The sequence below is a fragment of the Anser anser genome, assembly GCF_964211835.1.
Source record: "Anser anser genome assembly, chromosome: Z".
Classification (NCBI taxonomy): domain Eukaryota; kingdom Metazoa; phylum Chordata; class Aves; order Anseriformes; family Anatidae; genus Anser; species Anser anser.
This window is the reverse complement of record NC_139723.1, coordinates 67,089,894-67,117,620: the sequence shown is the minus strand read 5'-3', so window position 1 is coordinate 67,117,620 and position 27,727 is coordinate 67,089,894. Positions and strand designations below refer to the sequence as shown.

At 40.8% G+C, this 27,727-nt stretch overlaps 1 protein-coding gene across 1 annotated transcript; it reads right to left on the bottom strand.

The window, feature by feature from the left end:
• Nucleotides 1-4,761: 4,761 nt before the first annotated feature.
• On the bottom strand, nt 4,762-27,250 carry DEPDC1B (DEP domain containing 1B). Its single transcript, XM_083816176.1, has 11 exons — nt 27,087-27,250; nt 26,392-26,657; nt 20,184-20,319; nt 18,183-18,310; nt 17,310-17,440; nt 15,202-15,249; nt 14,635-14,775; nt 7,377-7,543; nt 6,336-6,512; nt 5,460-5,645; nt 4,762-5,163 (listed from the first exon to the last, which is right to left on the bottom strand). Exons 1-11 carry the CDS (start codon nt 27,132-27,134, stop codon nt 5,002-5,004), a joined length of 1,590 nt encoding a protein of 529 aa, XP_083672302.1. The 5' UTR covers nt 27,135-27,250; the 3' UTR covers nt 4,762-5,001.
• Between the last annotated feature and the right edge of the window lie 477 nt (nt 27,251-27,727).

The window sequence follows — 27,727 nt, the reverse complement described above, 5'->3', positions numbered from 1 at the left end:
TCTCCAGAACACAATCTCTCCTCACCTTTTTTCTTCTTTTAAATGACCTACACTTTCCTCTTTCAGATAATTTTGATATGACCATGCTTGAATTAATTTTTAACCTGCACTGTTCCATATTAATGCCTCTATTATTACTGAGCATTCTGAAAACACCAATGAGATTACCTACACTACCAACAGCTTTTTTTTTAATATATATTTTCATATCCTGTTTCCTTTCCAGTGAAAACACTGACAGAAGAACCTAGTACTGATTTCCTGCAAAAATCATTAAGAGCATCTCCATCAGTTACTATACCCTTGAACTTGTATTTATGCAGTTCTTAATCACTTAAACTATTACTGGCTAATGTCAGTATTTGATCAGATGTTACTTAACGACATGCCATAAAAAGCCTAATGCATCCAAAATTTTCAGCCATATCTGTGGCTCCATAACTACTTATGAGGAATCCATAGTAAAACAAATAAAAAATAGGTCTCTTGTCAATTTACCTGAATCTGACATACTGCTATTTTACCCCCCACGGCAAAAGTTTCAGAATTAAAAGCTGAAACACACTCTTTAATGAACCTGCAGACTCCAACCCTAATAAAACCAAGTTCACCATCCAAGACAGCGTACTTTCCATAAAGAATTAAAAACAACATATTGACTAAACATTAGCTATATTACTCAGCATTAGATTTTTACCACTGAAATTCTGTATCAGTTTTCTCATTCTTTTACCCAGATTTGCTGTCAGATGCAATCACACTTTTCTTATTCAAGAGAATGTGGATTTGGTACTCTTCTAGTCTTCCACTTCTGCCAGAATGAGCAAGAAATTTCTCTATGCAGCCTTGGCTATCCAAAGTTCCCCCAAAAAGCAATGAATTTGAAAATGACAGCCCCTAAAAAAATAGTTTAAAAATCCTACCTCTTTTAATTTCTTCTAGAAAGGACTTCACATACATGTATCAGTTTCCTCTCTTTTAAAGAGATGTAAGCATATCTTTCATGTTACATAATTATGTCAGTAAAATCACATGAGAGTCAGGCACCCAAACATAAACTCATGAATAGGGACTTACTTCATCTAAATTCACCTGTTTATCATTAAACTTGCCAACTCCTTTTACAGACAGCAGAGTGCAACACCAATTTCTCAAGTATGAAAAGATATTGAAAAAAATATGAAAAAGATATGAAAAGTATTGAAAGATAAGATAAATCCAGTCTACCTGGACTTGTGCAAAGCATTTGACACCATCCCCCATGATATCCCTGTCTCTAAATTGGAGGGAAATGGATTTAATGGATAGAACACTCAGTGGGTAAGGAATTGGCTGGATAGACACACTAAGAATTGTGGTCAATGGCTCGATGTCCAGGTGGAGATCAGTAACGAGTGGTGTTCCTCAGGGAGTCAGTATCAGGACTGGCACTATACAACATCTTTGCCAGTGACATGGACAGTGGGATCAAGTGCACCCTCACCAAGTTTGCCGATGACACCAAGCAGTCAAAAACGCTGGAGGGAAAGGATGCCTGGGCAGGCTTGAGAGGTGGGCCCATGTGAACCTCACGATGATCAACAAGGCCAAGTAGATAGTGGATCTGGGTCTGGGCAATCGCAAGCACAAATACAGGCTGGGTGGAGAAAGGATTTAGAGCTGCCCTGAGGAGAAGGACTTGGGAGTGTTGGTTGACAAGAAGTTGAATATGAGCTGGCAACGTGCACTTGCAGCCCTGAAAGCCAACTGTACCCTGGGATGCATCAAAAGAAGCATGGCCAGCAGGTGGAAGGAGGGAGGTGATTTTGCACCTCTGCTCTGCTCTCAAGAGACAATACCTGGAGTTCTGCATTCAGCTCTGGAGCCCCAACAAAACAAGGACTCATTGGAGTGAGTCCAGAAGCAGGGCCATGAAGATGATCAGAGGGCTGGAGCACCTCTCCTGTGAAGACAGGCTGAGGGAGTTGGGGTGGTTCAGCTTGGAGAAGAGAAGGCTTTCCAGGGAAACATTACAGCAGCCATCCAGTACCTAAAAAAGGGCCTACAGGAAAGCTGGGGAGGGACTCTCTGTCAGGGAGTGGAGTGATAGGACAAGGGGGAATGGCTTTAAACTAACAGAGGTTTGGCTTAGATTAGATCTAAGGAAGAGATTCTTTACTCAGAAGGTGGTGAGACACTGGCACAGGTTGTCCAAAGCTGTGGATGCCGCATCCCTGGAAGTGTTCAAGGCCAGGTGGGATGGAGCTTTGAGCAACCTGATGTGAATGGAGGTGTCCCTGCCCATGGCAGGGGAGGTTGGAACTGGGTGGTCTTTAAGGTCCCTTCCAGACCAAACTGTTCCGTGATTAGCTGCTAACAATGGAAGCTAATACTCCAAGAGTGACTAACATCAGAGGATCTGAGCAGAAACAGAGACAAGCAAACCAAAAGATTTTTCAGATGACTGATAATTACCTTAGGAGCTGGAGTCACCTGCGTTTGTCGAAGGAAAGAAAGCAATGTAACAAATATCAAGAAAGAGGAATGTTGAGCAAAGTCCCAGCTCCCCTCCCAAGAAAGGAAGATCAATACTTTCTTACCTCTTTTAGGAAATGATTGAGCAGAGCTTTCACAGCTGTAGAATCACTAGGAAGTAATAGGTCAGGAAAAAAGTTATGGTCAAGGTGATGCTGGAAGAAAAAGGATTGCTCTGCTGGGGCAAAACTTAGCATAGCTAAAGAATAAATACAAAACCAAACCAAAATATGAAATAAAATAAAACCTTTAAACTCAAGATTCTGGTTCTTGTCCAAAAATCCTAACAGTAATTTGACACCTAATTTCGTTACAGTATAAGTTTTAGTACTGTCCAAATCTAATTTTTTTTGTACATTGTCCAAATCTAATGACAAATTAGCTCCTCTTTACGTATGAATTTACAAGTGGATATTTAAGATAATGCTCTTAGATGACAAACATGAATTTATCATCCTTAAATAGGAAGAAAAAGCAACTAAACCAACAACATCTACCTTTGAGTCTTCCACCTGCTATGTTTAAAAAGGGTGCCTGCTAAGACTTAATTTAGTGAGCCTCTTCAGTAAACAGCCACTGAGATAAGCAAAAGAATGTCTGGCCTCACAGTTTAAGGGAAATAAACCTAATAGATACCAGGTTGTTCAGTCTTGGCAACATCAAGACACTGAAGGGTTTTAATACAGCAGTAAAAGTTAAATTCCTGAGAACGTTAATACGAAAACTGAAGTTTCTATTGACTATAGCTTAGGGAGATAAAGTGTTGTGTTTTTTTCTTAGACAGTGAATCAAGGTCAGTCTTCTCTCAGCTAGCTTTCAAGCAGCCTTCTACACAAGTGCAGTTGACCCACAGAAATGTGTCATATCTTCAACTTCTACTACTGGAAACTAATAAGTGAACACTAATTGCTGTTTAAAACAGGCTAAAGATGGCTAAATGAATAGTAGGAGTGGAGCAGTGGGGAAACCATTCAATGTGACACTAGAAGGCTTATCAGCAAGCAGTGAGATTACTTCCTACCTCTCCTCCGCAGTTAAGAGCAAATGTCAGGTGACTTAGGGTTGGCTTCCTCATTTTTAAGCAAGACACTTTCCTAATAGCCGTTCTTATGCTTCATGCATTACTGTTGTAACCAAATGATTATACAAGTAGTCTAGTCAGTCTAAGATAATTGCAGATAAGCACATACAGCACGCTATCACAAATTTATGAAGTTACGTCACCTTCAGAGACCTAGAACAAAAGGTAAGAAGTGGCCTCAGGCTACTTTTAATATTAATATTTTCTTAATATCAAACAAGAACAAAGTTACTTTGTATCACTTTTGTTTAAACAATGATTACTGATATGAAGTCCAAGTATGAAGGCAGATCATGGAGACACACACTGTTCGTCAAAAGAACTATACCTGAGAAATATTGCAGTCTGCTAAGTCAGCAACCTCACAATATACATCTTAAGGCTTATTGACTGGTTAGGGGGTTAGCAAAGAGAAAAAACTCACTGTTTCATTCCACGATAATCACCTTGCCACTTATTAGAATTTCAGACATAATTGTTGAGATGTCAGCTATCTTCTCTACTGCATAAACTTTGTGACATTCAGTAAGGTATGAAATATTGTTCTTTAGAACTCTAATGGATAACCTGAAACTATCACTAAGTAAATACCTGAAAACATTAATGCTTTAATACCTCAGAGATGCTGTCACAATCAAGGTATACACAGTACAGTAGGTTTCATAATGTAAAACAAATGAAATCATTAAACTAAGAAATGTAAGGCTTCAGATTTTTCTCATAAAATGTGTTCTGTTGGACTGGCATCCAATTTTGTCCAGCAATATTTAGTAAGAGTTATGGAAAATAGTTAAAGGACTGGGTTGATTAACAGACTAGGTCTGCAATAGTGAAATCCATGGAACTTCAACAAGAGTTGGGTCAAGCTATAATGCATAAGAATTAAAATTAATAATGAGTCTTTACAGTTTTCTGAAATAAACCTTACATATTAAGAACACTAGGCTAGCATACACATTATCAAAAAATCCAGTGTTTCATACTTATTCAGTTCTGTACAGAATATGAATTTCTCAAGCTACGCGTGAACAAAAGCAAACTAATTTACATAAGATTCATTTTCAGGAAAAAATGCTGCTCACTAACAACATTACACAAATACATTTAGACCTTGAAATGGTCAAACTACAGCAAGTGTACCTTATCACCCATGTAAGTTAATCAAGTTTTTAAAAAAATACAAAATATTTTTAAAGTGTTTTACAAAAATACTGATATTGGTTCACATTCCTAACTCCTCAATACTTTCCTCTTCTTTTGACCTTTTTTTTTTTTTTTAAAAAAGTCTCAATAGTATCCCCAGTACTTTTTTTTTTTTTATGAGTTAATTACATGCTGCTTAGGCTCCTTTTGCATAAGATCAATTGATATGTTCTGACGCAGTCCGATGATGTATTACAAACCGTTCACATCCGAAAACTTCTGGTTCTGTGAAATGGTTGAAAAGGCTTTTTTAAGGCCCACATCAGAATTGGTGGTTTCTGTTTAGATTTTTCAGGAAATAGTACTGCTTCAGTTTCAGGGGTAGGAAATCGTTCTCTGTACACCTCAGGGTAAGATTTCTGAAACTAGAAAAACACAATTTAAAATGAAAAATTCATTCACACTTGGCATATTAAACAATGTCACCTCCATTTACAGAGCAAGAAAATTCCTCTGTCAGACTCTCTATACGGAAAATTAACTGATATTTTCCAATATGGCTTGATTCATTACAGTACCTCTATTCAAAACAATTAAACAGCAGTAATTGCCCAAGATTATCTATTATTTTAAGCCTCAATATTTGTCTTGAATACTTTACACCTAAGTCTTGATAAAGAAATTTTAAAAATTCTGTAAAGACTGAGGAGGAATTATTTACTTGTTTGAGCTTCTTCTTCTTGTCTTTCACAGATATTTCTTTGTTCATTGCTATTTCTTCCAATAAAGCTGCCAGTGGTTCTTGAGAGCCAGTAGCCCTTTGGTATTCAAACTCATCTGTGCTGATTTGGTGACAAAAAGATGGAGCAGGAAAAGTTGCATCAGTGTCAGCCCCAGTGTATTTTATCTGTAAAAAGAGGGAAAAGAGCTGTTTTCTGCAACAAATTTGCAAAAACCGGCCTAATCAAGTTGTCCATCATTTACGGAATATTAAAGTCATTCTGGTCATTAAAGTCATATATGGCCATTAAAGTCATTAAATGTTATTCACAGACATTAAACGGAAAAGGAGAAGAGACAACAAACTGTACTTATCTCCTGCACTATTTGATCAAGTGCTAGCAAGTCAAAAAAACAAGATACAAAGGAAGTCCACGTAACTCTGAAAAAGTTACAAAAAACTATTTCATTAAGAAAACTTGGAAGGCTGAACTAAAAAGCAGATTTAAACAAAAAATATGGTATCAGGAAAAAGAAATAAAGTTATACAAAAGTCGAGCAAGTATGGATGGCTCCAGAAGATTGGGATTCCATTCCTGGAGAAGATGATGCAGACCAAGACCACCAAGATGGGAACATATTTAAGAGTTCTTGTCCTTTAGTCATCGAGTCATTCAGGATCAGCATAGTTTCATTTAAATATGTTGTTATGATTGAGTATCAGCAGTCTGAATTAATTAGCTCTTCAAATGTTAGCAGAGACAGAATAAAGTGTTAGATGTGTCTTGTTGATCTGTAAGATCAACTGAAGACCAGAAAGCGTAAGCACAGAAGCACAGAGACAAGATTTTTTTTATTTTTTCTACTTGACACCTACTTGGACTCTTTGGACATGTACAACATGTTCCTCTATAGACGATTTCAAGGAAGAAGGAACATTTAAGATCTCTTGATAATTGTCCATGAGAAAAGATACTAGTTTAGCAGCAAGCAGTTCATCCAAGTCCATTTCATCTTTAGAGCAAAGAATGCAACGGGAAAATGCCTGAACCATCTGGAAAAAAACATCATTATTGTATATTTTTCTGTTTATAGAGAAAAATAGTTTGTTTTAAAAAAAGAGATCTTTTTAAAAAAGATTAACAGCACTATACTTACCATACTTCCAATGCATCAGTAAAAAAAAGAGCATTATGTACTGAGATGCTGAGTGGACTGAAAATGGCTCTTGCCCCATAAACATAATTTAACTCTTGATTTTTGGCATACAATGGCTGAATTCCATTTTATTCTCAAGACTTCATCAAACAGGCATTCCACGTGGCTTTTCCATTTAGGGCAACGATACTTTCAAGATTTTAACACAGCAATTGAATAGAAGTTGCACACCAGAAGGAAGACTTGATGCCATTATTTTCAAATCCAAACTTCACATCCAGCTTAGTACATGTAATCTCATACCAAAGTGTTCAGTTACAAGTCTTCTGGCTATGCACCAGTCACTTAATGTTTTAAGCACAGCCAGCACACAAGTTGTTCTGTCTTGTGTCATAGATGACACCACTAAATTAAAACTTAATACAAAGTACTTGTAAAGGACTGTAAAGGATTCACTTCTAAAAATAACATTTAGATTATAATGTAATTATTTTAATCAAATACCATTCATTATTAAACTCTTAATTGCTATGAAACAAATTTGGATTTATGAATGCTACTATAGGATTTTTAAGGACTGGCTCTCCAACCAAGTTTTGTTGTCCTACTCCACGCAGAAGACTTGAAAGTTAGCCAGAAAGACTAGAAAAACTATTCATCAAATAAGCAAGCTGTATTTTGTACATGCTCTCTAGTAAGAATGTTTTGTCTGTGCTATTTCAAAAGCCTTGTCCAACTTTTTGCCTTTCACTATACTTACCAAGGTTCTGGTCCTCACTGATTCAGAAAGAGGTGGCAAATCTTGGTTAAAGCTAATTCTTGCCATCATCCTCACTAACAGCTGTAGTTTCCTCCGATTTTCTGGTGGCAGCAGGAGACAAGATATTTGAAGAGCTTCTACAGCCTTGCTGTGTTTTTGCAACAGACCTGGTTTATCAGGATCAGGAAATATGGCAACATTTCTCAATTATGATTTTCCATAAAATTTAATACAGCACTTTCAAATCCATCTCTAAATTCCTTCCCCACATATTCACAACTCCACTCCCCAAAGAGTCTAGAAATATATTGCTAGAACTGGACTCACTTCACACTACTCACTTTAAGTATTTACAAGACTACATTCCGATACACTAGAAAATATTAATTATCATAACCCAAAGCTGTAGATACTAGCAGATATGAGCTACAATATTTTAGTTCATCCTTTGCTTATTTATGACACTGAGATCTGAAGATGGCTGAGATACATGCACAGATGTAGCAACTGTATAAAAATAGTTGTCTGGTGCAACAACCTGCGAACCCAAACAAAACATGTGCTCATACTTCATTAACACCAATGATGATATGTCCCCCAGACCTGTATAAGTTAAATTTGTGTTCTAATTCTACTTAAACTCTTGAGAAAAACATAGAATGTAAGCACACGAGATAAATTTGAAGATTGGATACACATAGTAAAATCTGGAGGTAGTTTATGCACCTATAAATAGGTCTTAACTTCAAAATATCATCCTCTTTTGGGTTTCTAAGGCTCATTCCAAGGCTCAGTGAAGGAAGCATCTACTAGATATTTGCTTAAATAGAACTAGTATCAGATTAGAACAGCTGTCAGGAGAAAAACATCTGATTGACTGTGTGGTTCCACACTGATGGCTAGCTAAGCTCCACCACATAGCTCTCTCACTCCCCCTACTCAACGGAAGAGGAAGAGAAAATACAATGGAAAGATAAGACTTTAAATAAGGACAGGAAGATCACTTATGAATTACTGTCACAGGCAAAACATACTCAGCATAAGGAAGATTAATGCAATTTATTGCCTACTACTAACAGACTAGAGCAGTGAGAACTAAAAGCAAACCAAAAACATTTCCCTGCCCCTCTATCCATTCTCCTCTATGTCTTTCCCCTAAGCAGTCCAGCAGAATGGTGGCTGCAGTCAGTCCCTGATGCTTCTGCTCCACTGCTCCCTCACGGTCACTCTCTGCCCCTGCTCCATTTGGGGTCCCTCCCACAGGATGCTGTTCCTCCCGAACTGAGCCTGCGGGGGCTGCCCACAGGCAGCAGCTCTTCAAGAACTGCTCCCACATGGTTCTGTACCACGGGGTCCATCCCCCAGGAGCAAACTGCTCCAGCACGGGTCCCCCACGGGCAGCAGTTCCCTCCGGGCCCCCTGCTCCTGCGTGGGCTCCTCTCCACGGGCTGCAGCTCCGGCCCGGGGCCTGCTCCTGCGGGGGCTCTCCATGGGCCGCAGCCTCCTCCAGGCCACATCCACCTGCTCCACCGGGGGCTCCTCCACGGGCTGCAGCGTGGAGATCTGCTCCGTGTGGGACCCATGGGCTGCAGGGGGACAGCCTGCTCCACCAGGGGCCTCTCCACAGGCCGCAGGGGAACTGCTGCTGCCTGCCTGGAGCACCTCCTGCCCTCCTCTGCACTGACCTGGGGGGCTGCAGGGCTGGTTCTCGCTGCTCTTTCCCAGCTGCTGTTGTGCAGCAGTTGTTTTTTCTTTCTTGCACATAGATTTATGACTGAGAATTATTGCTGGTTTTGAAAGTCATGCTACATTAAAAAGTACAGTCACAGATACAGACCTGTTTTTCCATGATTTGTAAATGCACAGGTTGCTAAGCAAATACTGCTTCAGAGGCAGCACTCAGTACTAGCAAGCCACAAATAACACTTACACAGGAGTACTGTGCAGTATGCATTATCCTTTACATCCCCCTAAAGCTTCATAACAGTCTGTACTTTGGCTTACTGCTAAGTGAAGACTGTATTATACATTAGGCTGAAACCCAAACTCTCCTCTTTCTCTCAGCTGAGCTCAGAAAGAATACCCCTCCTCCCCCAACCAAGAAACCCAGGTCTAGTCTCAGAAGAAATAATGCAAGTGATTAGAGATAACCTTACTAGCAAAATAAATCATGCATTTTCATCTTTTACTTCATAGAATGGTTTGGGTTTGAAGGGACCATTAAGATTGCCCAGTTCCAACCTCACATGGGCAGGGACACCTCCATTCACACCAGGTTGCTCAAGGCCCCTTCCAGCCTGGCCTTGAACACTTCCAGGGATGTGGCATCCACAGCTTCTTGGGCAATCTATGCCACTGTCTCACCACCTTCTGAGTAAAGAATCTCTTCCTTAGATCTAATCTAAGCCAACCCTCTGTTAGTTTAAAGCCATTCCCCCTTGTCCTGTCACTCCACTCCCTGACAGAGAGTCCCTCCCCAGCTTTCCTGTAGGCCCTTTTTTAGGTACTGGATGGCTGCTGTAATGTTTCCCTGGAAAGCCTTCTCTTCTCCAAGCTGAACCACCCCAACTCCCTCAGCCTGTCTTCACAGGAGAGGTGCTCCAGCCCTCTGATCATCTTCATGGCCCTGCTTCTGGACTCACTCCAATGAGTCCATGTCCTTGTTTTGCTGGGGCCTCAGAGCTCAACACAGTGCTCTAGCTAGGGTCTCACAAGAGCAGAGGAAGGGGACCATCACGTCCTTCTCCCTGCTGTTCACGGTTCTTTTGATGCAGTCCAGAAAGCCATCTGTACCCTGGGCTGCAAGTAGACATTGCTAGCTCATGTTCATTTTTCCTATCAACCAATAACCCCAAGCCCTTCTCAGGGCTGCTCTCAACCCATTTTCCATCCAGCCTCTATTTGTGCTTGAGATTGCCTGGACCTGCTGCAGAATCTTGCAGTTGGCCTTGTTGAACCTCATGAGGTTCTCACATGCCCACCTCTCAAGTCTGTCCAGCTACCTATGAATGACGTCCCTTTCCTCCAGCGTGTTGACCGCACCACACAACTTTGTGTCATTGGCAAACCTGGTGAGGATATCCTCAATCCCACTGTCCACATCACTGACAAAGATAATACCAGTCCCACCACAGACCCCTGAGGAACACCATTTGTCATTGGTCTCCACTTGAATATCAAGCTGTTGAGCAGAACTCAGAGTGTGACCATCCAGCCAATTCTTTTTATCCACAGTGTTCCATCTGTCAAATGCATCTCTCCCCCATTTGGGGACACAGATGTTGTATAAGACAGTACCAAATTCTTTGCACAGTCCAGGTAAATGACATCAGTTGCTCTTCCCCTATCCACCAATGCTGTAATCCTGTCACAGAAGGTCACCAAATTTATTAGACATGATTTGCCGTTGCTGACATGAAGCCATGCTGGCTGTCCGGTGACCTCTGTTCTCAGTGTGTTTTAGCACAGTTTCCAGGAGGATCTACTCCATGATCTTGCCTGGCACAGAGGCGAGACTGACAGGCCTGTAGTTCCCTGAGTCTTATTTTTCCCTTTTTAAAAATGGGAGTTATGTTTTGCTTTTTCCAATCCCTGAGAACTTCACCAGACTGCCACAACTTCTCAAATATGATGGACAGAGGCTTAGCCACTACACCCATCAGTTCCCTCAGATGCATCTCATCAGGTCCCATGCACTTGTGCACCTTTAAGTTCCTTATCTCATCCTGAACATGAACTTCTCCTACAGTGGGCAGTTCTTCATTCCCCCAGTCCCTGCCTTTGAATTCTGTGACTTGGATAGTGTGGCTAGATAACCTGTAAGCAAAGACTGAGGCAAAGAAGTCATTCAGTACCTCAGTATTCTCCACATCACAGGTAACCACGTCCCATGTAACCCAGTCTCCTGTTTCCTTCTTGAGTGCCCACATTTTCACTAGTCTTCCTTTCCTGACATACCTATAGATGATTTTCTTGTTACCTTTGACAGCCCTGGCCAGATTTAACATCACTGCTTCATCTTTCCTAACCTTATCCCTGTCTGCTCAGATAATACCTCTGTATTCCTCCCGGACTCTGTCCTTGCTTCCACCCTCTGTAAGCTTTCTTTCTGTGTTTGAGTTTGGCCAGGAGCTCCTTCTTCATCCATACAGGCTTCCTAGCATTTTTGCCTGACTTCCACTGTGTTGGGATGCATTGTTCCTGAATTTGGAGGAGGTGATTCTTAACTATTAACCAGTTTTCTTGTGCCCCTCTTCCTTCCAGTGCTTTATCCAACAGTACTCAAGCAAGTAGACCCCTGTAGAGGCCAAAGTCTGCTCTCCCAAAGTCCAGGGTTGTAGGCTTTCTCTGCGTACTCCTCACTGCCCTAAGGACTTTGGACTCCAACATTTCATGGTCATAGCAGCCTAAGCTGCCTTTGATCATTGCATTCCCACAAGTCCCTCCCTGTTGGTGAGAACAAGGTCCAGCATAGCACCTCTCCTCACTGGCTCCTCTATAACTTGGCAAAGGAAGCTGTCATCAACATATTCCAGGGACATCCTGGATCATTTAAGCCCTGTCGTGTTGCACCTCCAACAGATAACAGTTTTTCAAGTTCCCCACATAAGGCCCTGGCTTTTTGCATGTGAGGCTGCTCTTATCTGTCTATAGAGGGCCTCATCCACCTTTTCTTCCTTGTCAGGTGGCCTGTAGCAGACACCCCCTATAACATCACCTGTCCCTGCCCTCCCTTTAATCCTGACCCATAAATTCTCTGCAGATCCTTATCCATCCCCAGGAAGAGCTCCATGAGCTCCATCTGGTCACTGACAGAGGATAACACCCCCTCCTCATCTCCCCTGCCTGTCTTTCCGAAAGTCTGTATCCTTCCATTCAAACAATCCAGTCATGGGAACCATAACACTGCATCTCCGATGCCAGTAAGATCACAGCCCAGCGATTATATGCACACCTCCAGTTCATCTTATTTACTGCCCATACTATGTGCATTTCATAGAACTAAACGGCTTTGTTTGGAAGGGACCTCAAAGATCACCAAGTTTCAACTCCCCTGCCATAGGGAGGGATACCACCCACTAGATCAGGTTGCCCAGGGCCTCATCTAACCTGGCCTTGAACACTTCCAGGGATGGGGCATCCACAACCTCCCCGGGCAACCTGTTCTAGTGCCTCACCACCCTCTGAGGGAAGAATTTCCTCCTAACCTCTAATCTAAATCTCCCCTCTATTAGTTTAAAACGATTCTCCCTTGTCCTATCATTATCTGATTGAGCAAAGAGTTGATCTCCATCTTTTTTATAAGTCCCTTCAAACTGAAAAATTTCAGAGAGGTCACCCTGGAACTTTCACTTCTGTAGGCTGAACAGCCCCAGCTCTCTCAGCCTTTATTTGTAGGAGAGGTTCTCCAGCCCTCTGATCATCTTTGTGGCCCTCCTCTGGACCCACTCGAACAGTGGGTCTAACTCATCCTTCTTGTGCTGGAAGCTCCAGAATATGCATTTGCATAGAGGCATTTAAGTTGGGCCCCTTATTTGCATTCTTACTGCTAATTCCAAACAGTTTTGAGTGCAAAAAGGAGAGTTAGGCTCCATGACAGGAAGCCAAGTTGTCTTCTTGACCTCCCTCTGTTGGCTAAATAAGAAGCCTCAACAAAGCAAACAAAAAAAAATATGTTTCCCACAACATTCTCCTCAAAAAACTGGCTGCTCTTGGCTTGGACTGGCGTACGCTTCGTTGGGTTAAAAACTGGCTGGATAGCCAGGCCCAAAGAGTTGTGGTGAATGGAGTCAAATCCAGTTGGAGGCCGGTCACTAGTGGAGTCCACCAGGGCTCAGTACTGGGGCCGGTCCTCTTTAATATCTTTATCGATGATCTGCATGAGGGGATCAAGTGCACCCTCAGTAAGTTTGCAGACGACACCAAGTTAGGTGCATGTGTCGATCTGCTCGAGGGTAGGAAGGCTCTGCAGGACGATCTGGATAGGCTGGACCGATGGGCTGAGGCCAACTGTATGAAGTTCAACAAGGCCAAGTGCCGGGTCCTGCACCTGGGGCACAACAACCCCAAGCAGTGCTACAGGCTGGGAGATGAGTGGTTGGAAAGCTGCCTGGCCAAGAAGGACCTGGGAGTATTGGTTGATAGTCGGCTGAATATGAGCCAGCAGTGTGCTCAGGTGGCCAAGAAGGCCAACAGCATCCTGGCTTGTATAAGAAGCAGCGTGGCCAGCAGGGCTAGGGAGGTGATTGTCCCCCTGTACTCGGCTCTGGTGAGGCCGCACCTCGAGTACTGTGTTCAGTTTTGGGCCCCTCGCTACAAGAAGGACGTCGAGGTGCTCGAGAGAGTCCAGAGAAGGGCGATGAGGCTGGTGAGGGGTCTGGAGAACGACTCTTACGAGGAGCGGCTGGGGGAGCTGGGATTGTTCAGCCTGGAGAAGAGGAGGCTCAGGGGCGACCTTATCGCTCTCTACAGGTACCCTAAAGGAGGCTGTAGAGAGGTGGGGGTTGGTCTGTTCTCCCACGTGCCTGGTGACAGGACGAGGGGGAATGGGCTAAAGTTGCGGCAGGGGAGGTTTAGTTTGGATATTAGGAAGAACTTTACTGAAAGGGTTGTTAGGCATTGGAATAGGCTGCCCAGGGAAGTGGTTGAGTCACCATCCCTGGAGGTCTTTAAGAGACGTTTAGATGTAGAGTTTAGTGATATGGTTTAGTGGAGGACTTGTTAGTGTTAGGACAGAGGTTGGACTGGGTGATCTTGGAGGTCTCTTCCAACCTAGACGATTCTGTGATTCTGAAAGCAGGCCAGAAAGAATTTTTAAGGATATTACCAAGAGTATCTATTGTCTAAGATGAAAGTCAAAGAAAAGAAACTGTATTCAACTTGAAGCGAGATTGTCAACTAGATACTAACGAAGTATTAAAATACTAAATTCAAAAAAGCAAACCACTTTAACAGTAACTGACAAGTCTCTGTACTTATTGAAAGAGTGGTATATCACCTTAGCAATTAGTCAATGTAATTATTCTGAATTCTTTTTTCAACACCAAAGTTCATTAAATGCAATGTTATCTCCCAATTACTATAAAAGTTCAGAAAAAATGGCATGCTACAAAGTATGTTTACTTTTGAACTCAGAATTTGTTCTTTCCTGAAACACAAACATAAAATGTAATTTAATATTTTCATACTTACTGTATCTCAGGGGGCTTAGGGTGTTAATTCAAAAGAATATATTTTTGTTAAATCCAAGACCACTTACCTAACACACAGACAAAAATATCAAAAAAATTAAATGTAAGAAGCGGTTCTTTCATCTGGCCAAAGTAGTCCACTATAGTTTTGAAGACATCTCTTTCAAATCCTGAATATGTAGGCTGCTTCAAATCTGAGCAGCTTGGCCCTAAATAAAAAAAGAGAAAAAGACAGTTAATTTGCAGCTACCAACCAGGTCAGTATTTTCTATTCCAGACCATGTAAATGCAAATTCTATCAGAAAAACAAAACAAAAGCTTAGACAAACTATTCAAAATAACTTTTTCCATATATTTCCAATAGATCTAGTGAAAGTACACAAAAAATATGAGTAGGTATGAAATAACATGAATAGAATCTTTATACATTTCATGGAAATAAACTGCATTGTCAGGAGAAAATATGCTCAGTATTCTTTTCCAGCTTTGCTTTCAAGGCCAGGATCAGAAAAAATATTGACTGTGAATATAAATTATATATGATGAAGTGGTAAAGGAACAGTCAGTTCAGTTGATTTTTTTTAATGGGCTTTTAATATTTTTCCGTTTTACTTACAATTTTCCCATTTACTTACAATTTGCTAGGCATTTCATTGCTGACAATATCCAGTGAGGTAGGTCCTCTGCATAGGGGAAAAGCACAGAGAAATGAAAAGGTTAAATAAATCTGAGACACTTGTTAAAAAAATTCTAAGATAACAGTGAAACTGAAAATTCATTAAGTTACTTCTATAAGTAGATTGATTGCAAAAGCATATTATTCATGAATATCTCCATCATACAGTTTGAATTGGATCTATACTATAGAACTTTCAGTACTCAGTATCAGTTACACTACTGCTTGTACAGCTCAATTAGCAAAACCAATCACATAGCAAGTCCTTACTGTGCCTTGTAAAAAGTTAGCCAAGCACCTTCAAACCACACCTTCACTGCTGCATTATAATAAATTGCTTATTTAGCACTGAAGATGATGAATAGCACTCTCACATTCAGTTCTGTCATTCCTGAAAGGGGGAAGGTAATATCTTGAATTGCACCAATTGTTTGGAAAATGGACGTGTATATGCTCTAGAGTCGTTTACTTCCACAAACCAAGTCAGATTCCTACGTGATACGTCACTTCGCTACAGATCTTGTGGAAAACAAGGTGGTAATATTTTCAATAACCTATCACAGCAGAAGTGCTTTCATCTCTCCCTGATGAGCAAAGTAGTTTTAAACTTGGTACTAGTTTCAAAACATGTTGACTGAAAGCTCAAAAATGAAAAGTTCTAAGCTCCTCTGTGTGTATTTTGATGCTTTCTCAGTTTTTACTAAGTATTGCCTTCATGTAGACACTCCAATTCAGGTTAGACTTCATACACTCCATACGAGGTTAGTGTTCTTCAGCCTAACTTGACAAAGCCAGCTTCAGATGAAAAATATCCCTACCCTTGAAAGTGAAAACTCACTGCTCTTTCATCTTCTTTCGATGCTGATGTGGTGGTTTCACACTGGTAAGTAGCTAAGCTCGCCACATGGCTCTCTAACTCCCCCTCCTCAAAGGAAAAGGAGGAAAAAATACAATGGAAAAGGGATCAAGGGTTGAAATAAGGACAGGGAGATTGCTCATGGATTACCATCACAGGCAAAACAGACTCAGAGTAAGGGAGATTAATGTGATTTATTGTCTATTGCTAATAACAGACTAGAGCAGTGAAAAGTCAAAAACACTTTTCTCCCCATCCACCTACCTTTTCGTACCTCTTCTCCCCCCCCCCCCCCCCACACACAGCAGGGCAGGGGAACAGGGACAACAGTCAGTCCATCGTGCTTTGTCTCTGCCGCTCCTTGCCCCTGACTCTCCTTCTGCTCCACCATGGGGTCCCTCACAAGGCATGCTGTCCTACCCAGACTGATCCAATGTGGGCTTCCCACAAGCAGCAGCTCTTAAAGAACTGTTTCAATACGGGCTGTGCCACAGGGTCCATCTTTCAGTAATGGACTACTACAGCATGGGTCCCCCATAGGCGGCCGCTCCCACTAGACCTCATGCTCCACCAAGGACACCTCCATGGGCTGCAGGGTGGAAATCTCTTCCACTGTGGTACACCATGGTGGGCAGGAGGACAGCCTGCTCCACCGTGGGCCTCTCCACTACAGGCTGCCAGAGAAATTCTGCTACAGCACCTGGAGCAACTACACCTTCTCCTTGGTGTCTGTGGGGTTGTTTTGCTGGTTCTCACTCCACTCTCCAAGCTGCTGTAGCACAGCAGTGTTTTTTTTTCCTCTCCTAAATTTTTTCTTTCCTAAATCTGTTCTCCCAGAGGCCCAACCGGTGTCACTCACTGGATCGGCTCTGGCCGGCAGCAGGAACCTTTTGGAGCCAGCTCTTGTCTAACATGGGGCAGCTGCTGGGCTGTGCTCTCACCGGCCACCCTGGTAGCTCCTCTGCTACCAATGCATTGCCACATAAATCTAATACAATTACTAAAGCAGGGATATGTTCAGGAGTAAATATGGAAGAATAAACACTGATCCTTGTTATTTGGACAATAGCATAGTCAGTAAAAACTCTAGTATGTTTGTATGACCACATCTAAAGATGCTACATGTTAGTATAGAGTAGAATGAATGTTGTTTCTTTCCTTAAACCAATAAGCTACAATATAAAAAAGGTGAAAATTTCTAAAATACTCACTTGACTTATCTTCTAAAATGACAATGCCTTGCTTATTGACATTGTATGCATTTTGGACAATATGCTTTGAATTCACAAGCTTTGTGTCCAACACTTCATCCAGAGAATTCAAACCCAAGACCTTTTGTAGTCTGCAAAAATACATAAACACATAGTATGTACATCATCTGATCTGAAAGAGGTAAACGAAGTATTACAATATATAGTTTTGAAAGGGTATTCTTTCCAGTAATTGTCTTAGTCCCAAACACAGAGGATAGAGAATTTAGACATCTATTCTCCAATCATTTAAGTTTCTATGCTACTGCACCAGATCAGGTTTGTTACAGAGATGGTGTGCCAAGCCTAGATAAAAAGAACACATTAGTAAAGACTCAACTGTGGTGTAAAAATAGCTAATGTATATTTTTGTAGGAGGAAAAAAATATTCTAAATTAAAGCCCTCAATTTTGCATAAGATATTTGTTCTGAAGAGTGTAACAAATATCTCAAAGCCTTCTGTACTCAGATATTATGTTTCTTATATTAAGTATTATACTTGTCATTAAATGGTGTCATGGTATCATACCCATACAAAAGTGATTCAGTTTCATGAAAAGAAAAAGATTAACAAAAATGTGATTAAACAAAACAACCCCACACAGTAAAAGGACATATACTACAACAGGAAAGAAAAATTCAGAAGGTATTAAACAGTTTCCTTGCGGAAGTTATCTGCTGAATTTGATAGACAAATAACAGGTGGTATAGTTAGTCTAGCCACTGTGACTTTAATGGCATTAATGAAATGTCAGTGGATGAAATTATAAGTACTGCTAGAGAAGACAGACAAGACTATCACATACTATACAGTCCTACTCTACAAATGCTCACCGTGACAAAGTCATGGACTTCCATATCTCTTCTATATTTGCTTGTGTTAACTCCCTGCGGAGAACAAGTTTGCATGCTGGTACTTCCCCTATAGCTATACTGTGACGCTTGTACCACATTTCAGAGTTCTACAATCAGAAAAAAAACACTTCTCATTAGCTGATGATTTCTCAAATATTAAACAGTATAACATTTGTGGTAGAGCATGTTTCCTATTACTAGTGATCTAGTTATTCTTAAGTTCTAGCAAAACCTCCAGAATGCAAGTATTTAGGTTTCATAGATGTGCAACGTCTTTTCTCTTTTATATAACTTCTCCAAAGCTGAAAAATCACATCACTGACCATTAAAACTCAGGAGTCAATAGCACCTAGTCCTTTCTTCAGAACCTGGCCCTGATTAAAACTAGTTCAAGTCACTTGTTTTCAACTACCATTCCACCATTATAACAGGAATGTAAAAACAAGAACGAAAGCCTGTGTGACTACTTGTCCTTTATTCAGCATTCAGATCCCAGCTTGAAGATTGTCATTGGTGTGTCAATGTGTACACATACAATACAAGTTGTGTCAGCAACATACTTTAAAGCAGTGCTCTGGATCATTCCCAGTTACTGTGCTTTGACTTGCATCACAACCATCCTAGATCACATTAACAGTATTCCTTGTGATTACAGCTAAGCCACAAAATGCACTCCAGGAACACACCTAATTACTCCAACCACTAGTCATGTCATGAAGTAACAGACAAGAGCTGTCTCTTGTCTGTCTAGTTTGAAAGAACACCCTCTGAAATTAATATCTGGCTTTCCATACCAGTATTTCAGTACTCAGGTCCGCATCTATCAATTCACACGTAGACAATAAGTGCTCTGATCGATGCTGCAGCAATTTATGGTTTGCTTAAACCACTTTCAATTACCTGTCCACTTCACCCTTCTACTGGAAGCTACACCTTTTTTTTATAAGGCAGCCAGCAGAAGCAACCTTATTCCTTTGCCACAATTTCTTAAAGTCCTGTGTATTAACCAAATCTGCCAAAGAATATGCTTTTGAGCTATGCCAGATTTCATGCTGTCATATCCGAGACAGATGTAGATTGGCAGACCTTTGCTAACTCTTATCAGGGCAATAATCCTTTTCAGGGAACAGACGTTTATTCAGGACCTCTAGATGTCCAGCAGAATGGTAGGAACTACTTTTCCAAACAGATCTCCAAGAAAAATACCAAAGCTAAAGCCCTGCACTGGACAGCATTAATAAAAAGGCCAAAGTTATCGAAGATGTCCCAGCAGTTTACAAGAAGGATGTGAATACTCAATGTACACTGGAACAAAAGTTCAGAGCAAAGGTAACTCAGGAGGCCTATACTTTTAGGATGTCAAATTAGTAAGAAGTGATACAATTTTATTTTACTTATAAAAGCACATTTTTTTCCAATAACTTTGCAAAAGCTGGATCAAACTAAATGAATACAGAGTACAATGATTCTCCAAGCTCAAAAAAGGCTGACAACAAAGCTAGGGCGACTTCTCCTTATAGCCACAATATACTCCTTGGAAAAAAAAAAAAAAAGGAAATTGAATAACCAACAACTTCACAGTAGCTAGAAAGGGATTAATACTGTATATATTCTGCTACATGAAGAATTTGAATAGGAGTTACATTGTAGGTGACATTAAAGGAACTATTTTGTCTTGTAGTATAACAGATGCTTAGATGTGTTACTGGAATTAGAGCAAACAGAGGTAAACACATTGGCAAATGGAACCATGCTGAATTTAGGATGCCAAGGATATTACAGTCTGTAGCTGAAAGAAAACTTAAAACCAACATCCTCAGCAAATAATTAAGAACAACTTCACTTCACATACATTTAAAATAAAAGCATTTTACATTTAAATCTATAAGCAAATATTTTGTGCCACAATGAAGAAATCATTGGTTGAAATTGCTTTCCAGACATGCATATGTCTGGGGAAATGAAAACTGGATATCTTACCATTGTGACAGATTTCACCGGGATGTGTTCTTGGGAAACGCCAACCTTTGTTTCATTCCAGTCTGGAAATTTAATGACTTCCTTTCCAAATGAAGGCTTCTTTGGGTATGGCTTCAGAGGTGAGGAAGGAGGAAATCTGTAATTGGAGAACACTCTTAAAGCTTCTGAACTCCACACTATTCAGTATTTATTAATGCAAAACCATGTACTAGACCTTCACATGAGTAAACACAGCAAAAGCCTTAGAGATGCACAATGCAACTTAGTTGCCTGAAGACAGGTGTTGAATAAAAGTTCAGACATCTTAAGATGTCTCATTTGGCCTCCTTGTGCTGCTCCAGAGTAGTTCAAGTCCTTTGTACAGCCCATGACATACCTGAAAGACTTGGGTGGACATTTGATATCCCAGCGTGTCTCAAATAGCACCAGCTGCCTATACTCAACAACTGACCCTGGTCTTCACTAGAAGTTGTTGATTCTGCTGAAAAAGCTGTAGATAGATTTCCCTCATGTCATGTGCACTGCTAGCATGCATGTCCTAACGCACGTAAGTAAAGGCCAGGCTGGATGGGGCTTTGTGCAACCTGGTCTAGTGGGAGGTGTCCCTGCCCATGGCAGGGGGATTGAAATTACATGGTCTTTAAAGTCCCTTCCAACCCAAACCATTTTGTGATAATTAAGTGACCTGATTAACACTTTGATTTAATTAGAATGCATGCAAGTGCCTACACAAAGTTTTGTCCACATTACCATGTCCTTCTGTGTCTACATGCTTTCTATGCAACGACCATATCCAGCAGTTCTGGAGTATTTTTCCAGCTGTTTGTGCAGGAAGCTCATTCACCATTAAAGGCAATTCAAGAAATGCCTTGAAATTGGCAGAAAAACCTAAGCTAGCTCTTGCACATATTAGAAAACAAAAAACTCCAAATCACATTAAACTCAGGCACATCTTGAACTTGACCAGAATTAAATTACCTGCAAAACTAGGCCAGAGCACATACAAAGTAATAAATGGCAACACATCAGAAAGAAAAATCTGTTTCATAACATTCTTCATAAGCAGATCTCATTTACCTGCACTTATACGTTTTAGATCCTGAGTTTCCTTGTGCTTCAACAAATTGCTTCTGCCTCCCTCATTCCCTTGATCAGAATGTAAAGGATGCTTAAGGCAACAAGAGACTGTACACCACTGCGTAGCATACATTCATATCCTAAAAGAAAGCTTCCCATGCTCAAGAAATGCTCAAATTCTCTCTAAAGTTTAACCCCACCTCTCAAGGCAGTTCCAACATTCTATTAGTTTTCCAATTAGATTTGTCTTGTAGTTTTATTAGTCCAGTAGCAATATACTGCATGGGTTAAACTCTTCATGGTTTTGACTACACAACACTGAGCCCATTTGCTATGTTCAACTAAGCTCTTCAAGAAAATCTCTGTATCACAGGGAGGTATCACTTACAACAAACCCTGAGGGAGGGTAGGAAGCATCTTATGCCAATCCTGGAAATTTACTTTGTCTTTTAAAAGTACATTGCAGAAGATGTTCAGCTGCGTTAACTATTTTTTCAACAATTATTTGTTAGAGTTTAAGTCTATAACATCTGTTGTCTTCATCTTTTGCTTTACAGTATTCTCAGTAGTTTCCACTTTCCCTTCAAGTTCATTTTAACTTCTAGCTTTGTCACTTTCTACTCCGATTCCTCAAAGAATCATCAGTAAAGGAACGAGTTCTTACAACCAGAAAAGTATGTACATTCCTCCTTTTCAGGTATGACAGCAAGGTGCTGATAGAGCCAAGCTTTTGGACGCCCAATGAAAAGCTTCTGGTTTTATGTTTAATAAAAGAACATTAGATAAGAGCTAATACCTGGGGAGCATTCCAAGACTGACATGTTTTTCAACCAGCAATAGTAGTTTTGTAAGTCTAGAGAAGGAAGAAATAAAGCTACTTGTTTAAATCTAGAGTAAAGGCAATGTCAACTAACCTTGAATTGATGGTGTAACAAACGCCACAGATGAATTCCCAGAGGTTTACTAGCAGTGCACATGTACTGACCCTTTTGATTTCAATACAATTGCTCTGATTTCAAGACATGTAAAGCCTGAAAGCGTCCAAAACTGTAACATATCATTGTTATAGACTACACTGAGCCAGTAGGTCAGACTCACAGACAGCCTTCACTTATTTTAGAAGCCATAATACTTTTCTCACTCACATCTAATAGTTTTCTAACATTCTCACGCAAACAAACATTTGGCAACATCTGTTTTATGTTTTCTATGGAGTGAATAATAGAGGACAACTACAGTTACACAAGAAATTAAGGAAAGATTCAACTACCTTGTTTCCAATGACAACTCTGCATCAGAGTACAATTGCAGTTACAGTCAATTACCATAGAAATTTATAGAAAAGATGCTGAGCACATCAAGCTTTAAAGAGTAAGGATTACCAACAGAACTGAAAGCTCCTTGCATTTCTACTTAGAACATGGTGAGACATGCATTTAAAAAATTAACATTGGGGATGTCCACCAGAGGGAGCTGCCAGGACATTTAATACATGAGTAAAAGCATTCTGGAAGACTGATGTTTAGCTCCAAAAATAGGAAAAAAGCACGTTTTAATACTTAAACACACAAAGATCAAAAATATGAGTATCCTACGTATTTTATTTATGCATCATGGACAGTGGAGAAAAAGCTGGCTTCTATTCAAAATGCATGAAAGGTATACAAATTTATTTTAAAAATATCTAACTGTTCATTTAGTCACTTAGTTGCCTTCTGAGGAGAAAAAAGTTAAGGTAGTTATCACCAAAGAGCTCTCTCTATAGAGTTTAGTCTAATAGCAGAATATAAAATAAAATGAAAGGCATAGAGATAATTCACCCAACTCCTACAGCCAGCTCATAGAAGTCATGGCTGAAAATACAAAGGAGAAATGAACAAAATTTGAGTAAGTCATGATTATATTACAAAAAACACCACCAACCATTATACAGAATGTAGATATGTAGCAAAATACAGTTGTATATATAAATATAATTAAATTCAGAAAAAAATGATTTTTTTGACAAAAGGGAGTCAAAGTCTGGGAAGAAAGGAAACAATATTCAACATGTATGGCATCATTTTTTTTTTTAGAAGATAAAACACAACACCTCTGTGCAGATAAAGAACAGAGAGCAGGACTAGGCTAGGAAGTACACCAAACCAGTACCAGACTTATCAGAATGAGCTCTATCAGTGACTAATCATTTTAATAATATTTCAGAACACACTGCTTTTCTGTTCTTCAAAGACTGGGGGATGGTAGAAGGAAAAGGAAGTGATGGTCAGTGAAAACCCTGAGTTTGTGTTTGCAGGACACCTTAATATTCAAAATGTCAGACTGCCACCTTTTCAATTTTGAATGAAAAGCTAGTAATGTCCAACACAAGTATGAGAATGTTCTGTTTGTGTCACACATTTATCAGTTTACAGAATCTGATACAGAACACTGGTAGGAAGAATAAAACACACTTCACACCAAAACATAAGCTATCAGTAGATGAAACCTATGCTGTGGTAAAAAGATCAAAAGAAGCCACCAGGTCTACAAAACCTCTATTTGCACCCCCCACATGGTACAACCCATAGGTTCACAGTAGTCTCTAAACTTCTTCCTCGCAATTTGCTTGTTCCTAATTTACTCAGGGTAGCAAAAACAAATAGGAACAGAACCCTCAAAAGTTTCAGAAAAAATGGAAGGTACATTGTACTGCATGAGAAAAGATCTTCCCTGCACAGCTTGCATAAAGACCTAATCTTGGAAGGAAACCTGCCAGAATACTAGCATAAACAGAATAAATAGGTAGTTCTTTTATTTCTTCATCTGCAAGCAGACTTATATTTGAGTGTTTTAAGTTAAAGTTTTATTTGTACACTGCTTTCCCTGAGCTTCTTCCAATTTGAGGACAGTTTGAGTGTTGGTGGCTAACCAACAGTCCTCACCTGTAGGATAAAATCCATAAGCAATATGGCTCCTATGTAGAATGGACTGGAGGACATTGAAAGGATTAGAGTGCATCTTCACAGATTATGTCATTACCTGGGAGCAAGTGTTAGAAGTAACAGGAGACTGACAAGTCCAGTAAAGCAAAGCTTGTGAAAGCTCTCTGAGAAAATAAAAGCTAAAGCTCGAATTCATAAGATCTAAGATAAGCTTAGAATCAGTCTATCGCCCAGTACCAATATAAAACACCAGAGGACATCAATTATTATTCATTTGTCCTACTGTTTCCACATCAAATGTGGCTTTAAATAAAGTTTTCCATTCTTCTTCTAAAGGATTGTTTGTACAACCAATAAGAATTGTTTGTACAAACAACCAAAGGATTGTTTGTACAAGCAACAACAGTTTGTACAACCAGCAACCTGTGCCCTCCCCTTACTCTCCTCTTCTGTGTTTCTTCAAAACCCCCTCTCCTTCCTCAGCACTGCTGCTCAAACAGACACCTGAAATTATCCTTAGAACCAAGCTTGCAGTCTTTCTATTCCATTTCATGAACATAATCCCTACAACCACCAAACCAGTACACTGACAGATGTGATATCAATCTCTGTTCTCTGTCACTCTCAGCATTTTTATGCTACTACCCTCTGATCATCTTCCCAGCAGAAGATGATCTGTAGCTTAAGAGAAGAGACAGATGTTTTTCCATTTCTATTTAAACCAGCTAGAAGCCCACACCTTCACATTTAACCTTTGACTCCAGCTTGAAGTTCAGATCTAAGAGTCTCTACAGCTTGTTCTCTATGCCTGTCTTCCAACCCCAACTAGTCAATGATTACCTGCACCATCCCTCCTACAGGAGCCATAAACAGCTGGCCAGAAGAGAGTGTAAGAAGAGGACAACACACAGTACTTAACAGAGTCCTCACCCAGCCTGCAGTCATTCTCAGCTCATAACCTTCATGAGCAGCGTATCATTTGTAGATACTTAGGCAGAGACTTTCTTGGATGAACTTGTTAAAATATTTTCCATTTACAAGTCACCGGGTCCTTAGAAATTGAATTCAAATTTCAGAATTTAACATTTCCCTTTATTATTGACTACATTGAATTCCCCTTTTTGGAGCTAAATGAACAATGTCATGAACAATGGCACAGCACAGCTGTACAGCAAAGCAAAAAAGCTTAGGCATCATTTTGTGAAAAGATTAGTTAAGATCGCAAATCAAACAAGAATCTGTCTTTACATGAAATGAAAGACTTGTTTTTCCATGTATTAGGTTAAAAGAAATGGGTATAAAAAATTCATTACAAAATATCAATACAAAAATTCTGTAAGAAGAGGACTAACAAGTAGAAGCGTATCATTATTGCTTACCTATTTTCCTTATAGATCTGCATGAATAGAGCTCCTACTACCTCAAAAGAAGACTCATCACAATTTAAGTGACACACCCATGCTCGGGCTAATGCTAATTTTAACGCTACTAAACAGGACAACACCAGAAGGTACAAATTTGGAACCTGTAACTTCTTAACACCCAAGCCTTAACTGAAGTCGTAAGAGGTCAGAGAACAGCCTCCAATGCTAAGCTTTCATCACAAATAAAATTGTTTTCCTCTGTTGACAAACCACAAGTAACAAGGTTAAACAATCTCCTTTGAACATGAGCAAATAAAAATTTCTCAGTTTCAACAAATATCTTATCTAAAGGATACATTGATGACCCAAGGCATACAAAAAAAAAAACATTGTTATGAATAACTGTTAAATGCAGATGTCTTTCTCTTCTCTTAGAAGAAATGGAAATGTAGAACAGAGTAGCAGTGGGTGGGGTTGGGTGCTCAGTGCCATCCTGACTTTAAGCAGCACCTTTTTCACACAGTTTCAGTCACCAACAAACCTGATGTCTATCAACAGCAAACAGAAGTCACTACCTTCTAAAAGCTGTAAAAGCTTTTGCTAGTATTCATCAAATTGAAGTCAAGTTAAAAGTTCCCTAAAACTATTTAAAAAATAAAAATCAAACGTTAAACCCGACCCTTGTCATCACTAGAAAGACAAATGCCTTTAACAGGAAGGAAAAGGAAAAAAAACATTGATACCATTCCAACAGCATTTCACAAAAATATTTGCAAGACTAACAAAAGTTATTAGTGTATTCATAAAACTTAAGTTTTGCAGAGACATCATATATAGACTTACCTATACAAATGGCCGTCATCTTGAAAGTCCTCTTTACCCCATCTTCCTTTAATATCTTCAATGACGTGATTTTTCAGGAACTTTTTAAGCAGCTTAACCGTTTGACTGCGAGTCACTTCAGGGCCAAAGTTTTGATTGGAGCCGAGTAGTTCATGTAAACAGTCCACGGCCTCTGAGGCTTTGAAGCAACGCTCGTAGCTTTTGAAGCGGCACCGATGCTTCCGTAAAGGCATCGCGGCACGAAACAGTTCAATTATCTCGTTCCACTGGGAAAGGGGAACAAAGGAAACCGTTAAGGGGAATGTTGCACGGGAAACATTTGGGTTGTACGAAAGGAACTGAAAATTCAGATGGATGTGAATACAGAGGCGCATACTTTTGGATCACCTGTGCTGGCAAGCGCTCTGAAACGTGAAGCTATGGTTTAAATAGCTGAGATGTGAGAACATAAGATGGGGAACAGGGGAATCTACAGCCTTGTGCTACCCACAGCCACAGCTAATGCTTTAAATCCCCCCCCTTACGGCTTTAAATCTCCTCCCGGCCGCTACCGGGAGACCCCCCCACACACCCCCGGGCGGGGAGGTAGACCCCTCAGAGGCAACCCGGGGCCCCCAGCGGAGGAGCGAGCACCGAGTGGATCCCGGGGGGGCCCTCCCTCCCTCCCTCCCTCCCTCCCTCCCTCACTCCCTCACCAGCCGCGTGGCGCGGTAGGGCCCGGGGCCCACCAGCCGAGCCGACATGGGGGTGGCCGGGCCGAGCAGCGCCGTCCCCAGGGAAACCAAGGCCGCACGCGCCGCGCCCGCCGACCGTTTGAATCCCGGCCTGCCGGGAGCCGCCTTTTCCCATTGGGCAGCCACTTGTCCACGTGACCAAACCGCCGCCGCCTCGGATTGGTGGAGGCGGACCCTGCCTTGCCCCCCCCCCCCCCCCCTTGTAGAGCCCGGTGAGGGGGCGGGGCTGGGCGTAACGGGTCCGTCCCCACACACAGGCACAGGGAGGGGAAATGGCGGTTGCTGGGAGTGGTGGCTTCTGACAGCGCCCGTCGGTGGGGCGGTTCGGCTTCCCACGAGAGGCTTGTTTTTCTCAAAACGGGCATTAACTGCCGGTTTTCATTTCTGTGGCTGAGCAGAAAATGGTTCAGGACAGGGGCCCAGGCGTTGGCTTGGCAAACGCTCAAACGGTAGCAATGGAAGATGGATTTATCCATCAGTTCATCTGTTTAATTAGCACCTTGATAAAGAATTGTAATGTACCACAGTCCTTTCACTAATTCACAGAAAAAGAAAAAGTGATAATTTCAGGACTCAGTTTCTCAGGAGTAGCTAGTAATACC

Excerpts from the sequence above, each read along its gene's own strand:
- DEPDC1B (XM_083816176.1), bottom strand. The coding sequence starts at position 27,134 with ATGTCGGCTCGGCTGGTGGGCCCCGGGCCCTACCGCGCCACGCGGCTG. Across the intron at positions 26,658-27,086 it reads CCTACCGCGCCACGCGGCTG|TGGAACGAGATAATTGAACT; the intron begins GTGAGGGAGTGA and ends CCCCTTTCCCAG. Across the intron at positions 18,311-20,183 it reads CGGTGAAATCTGTCACAATG|AACTCTGAAATGTGGTACAA; the intron begins GTAAGATATCCA and ends TTCTGATTGTAG.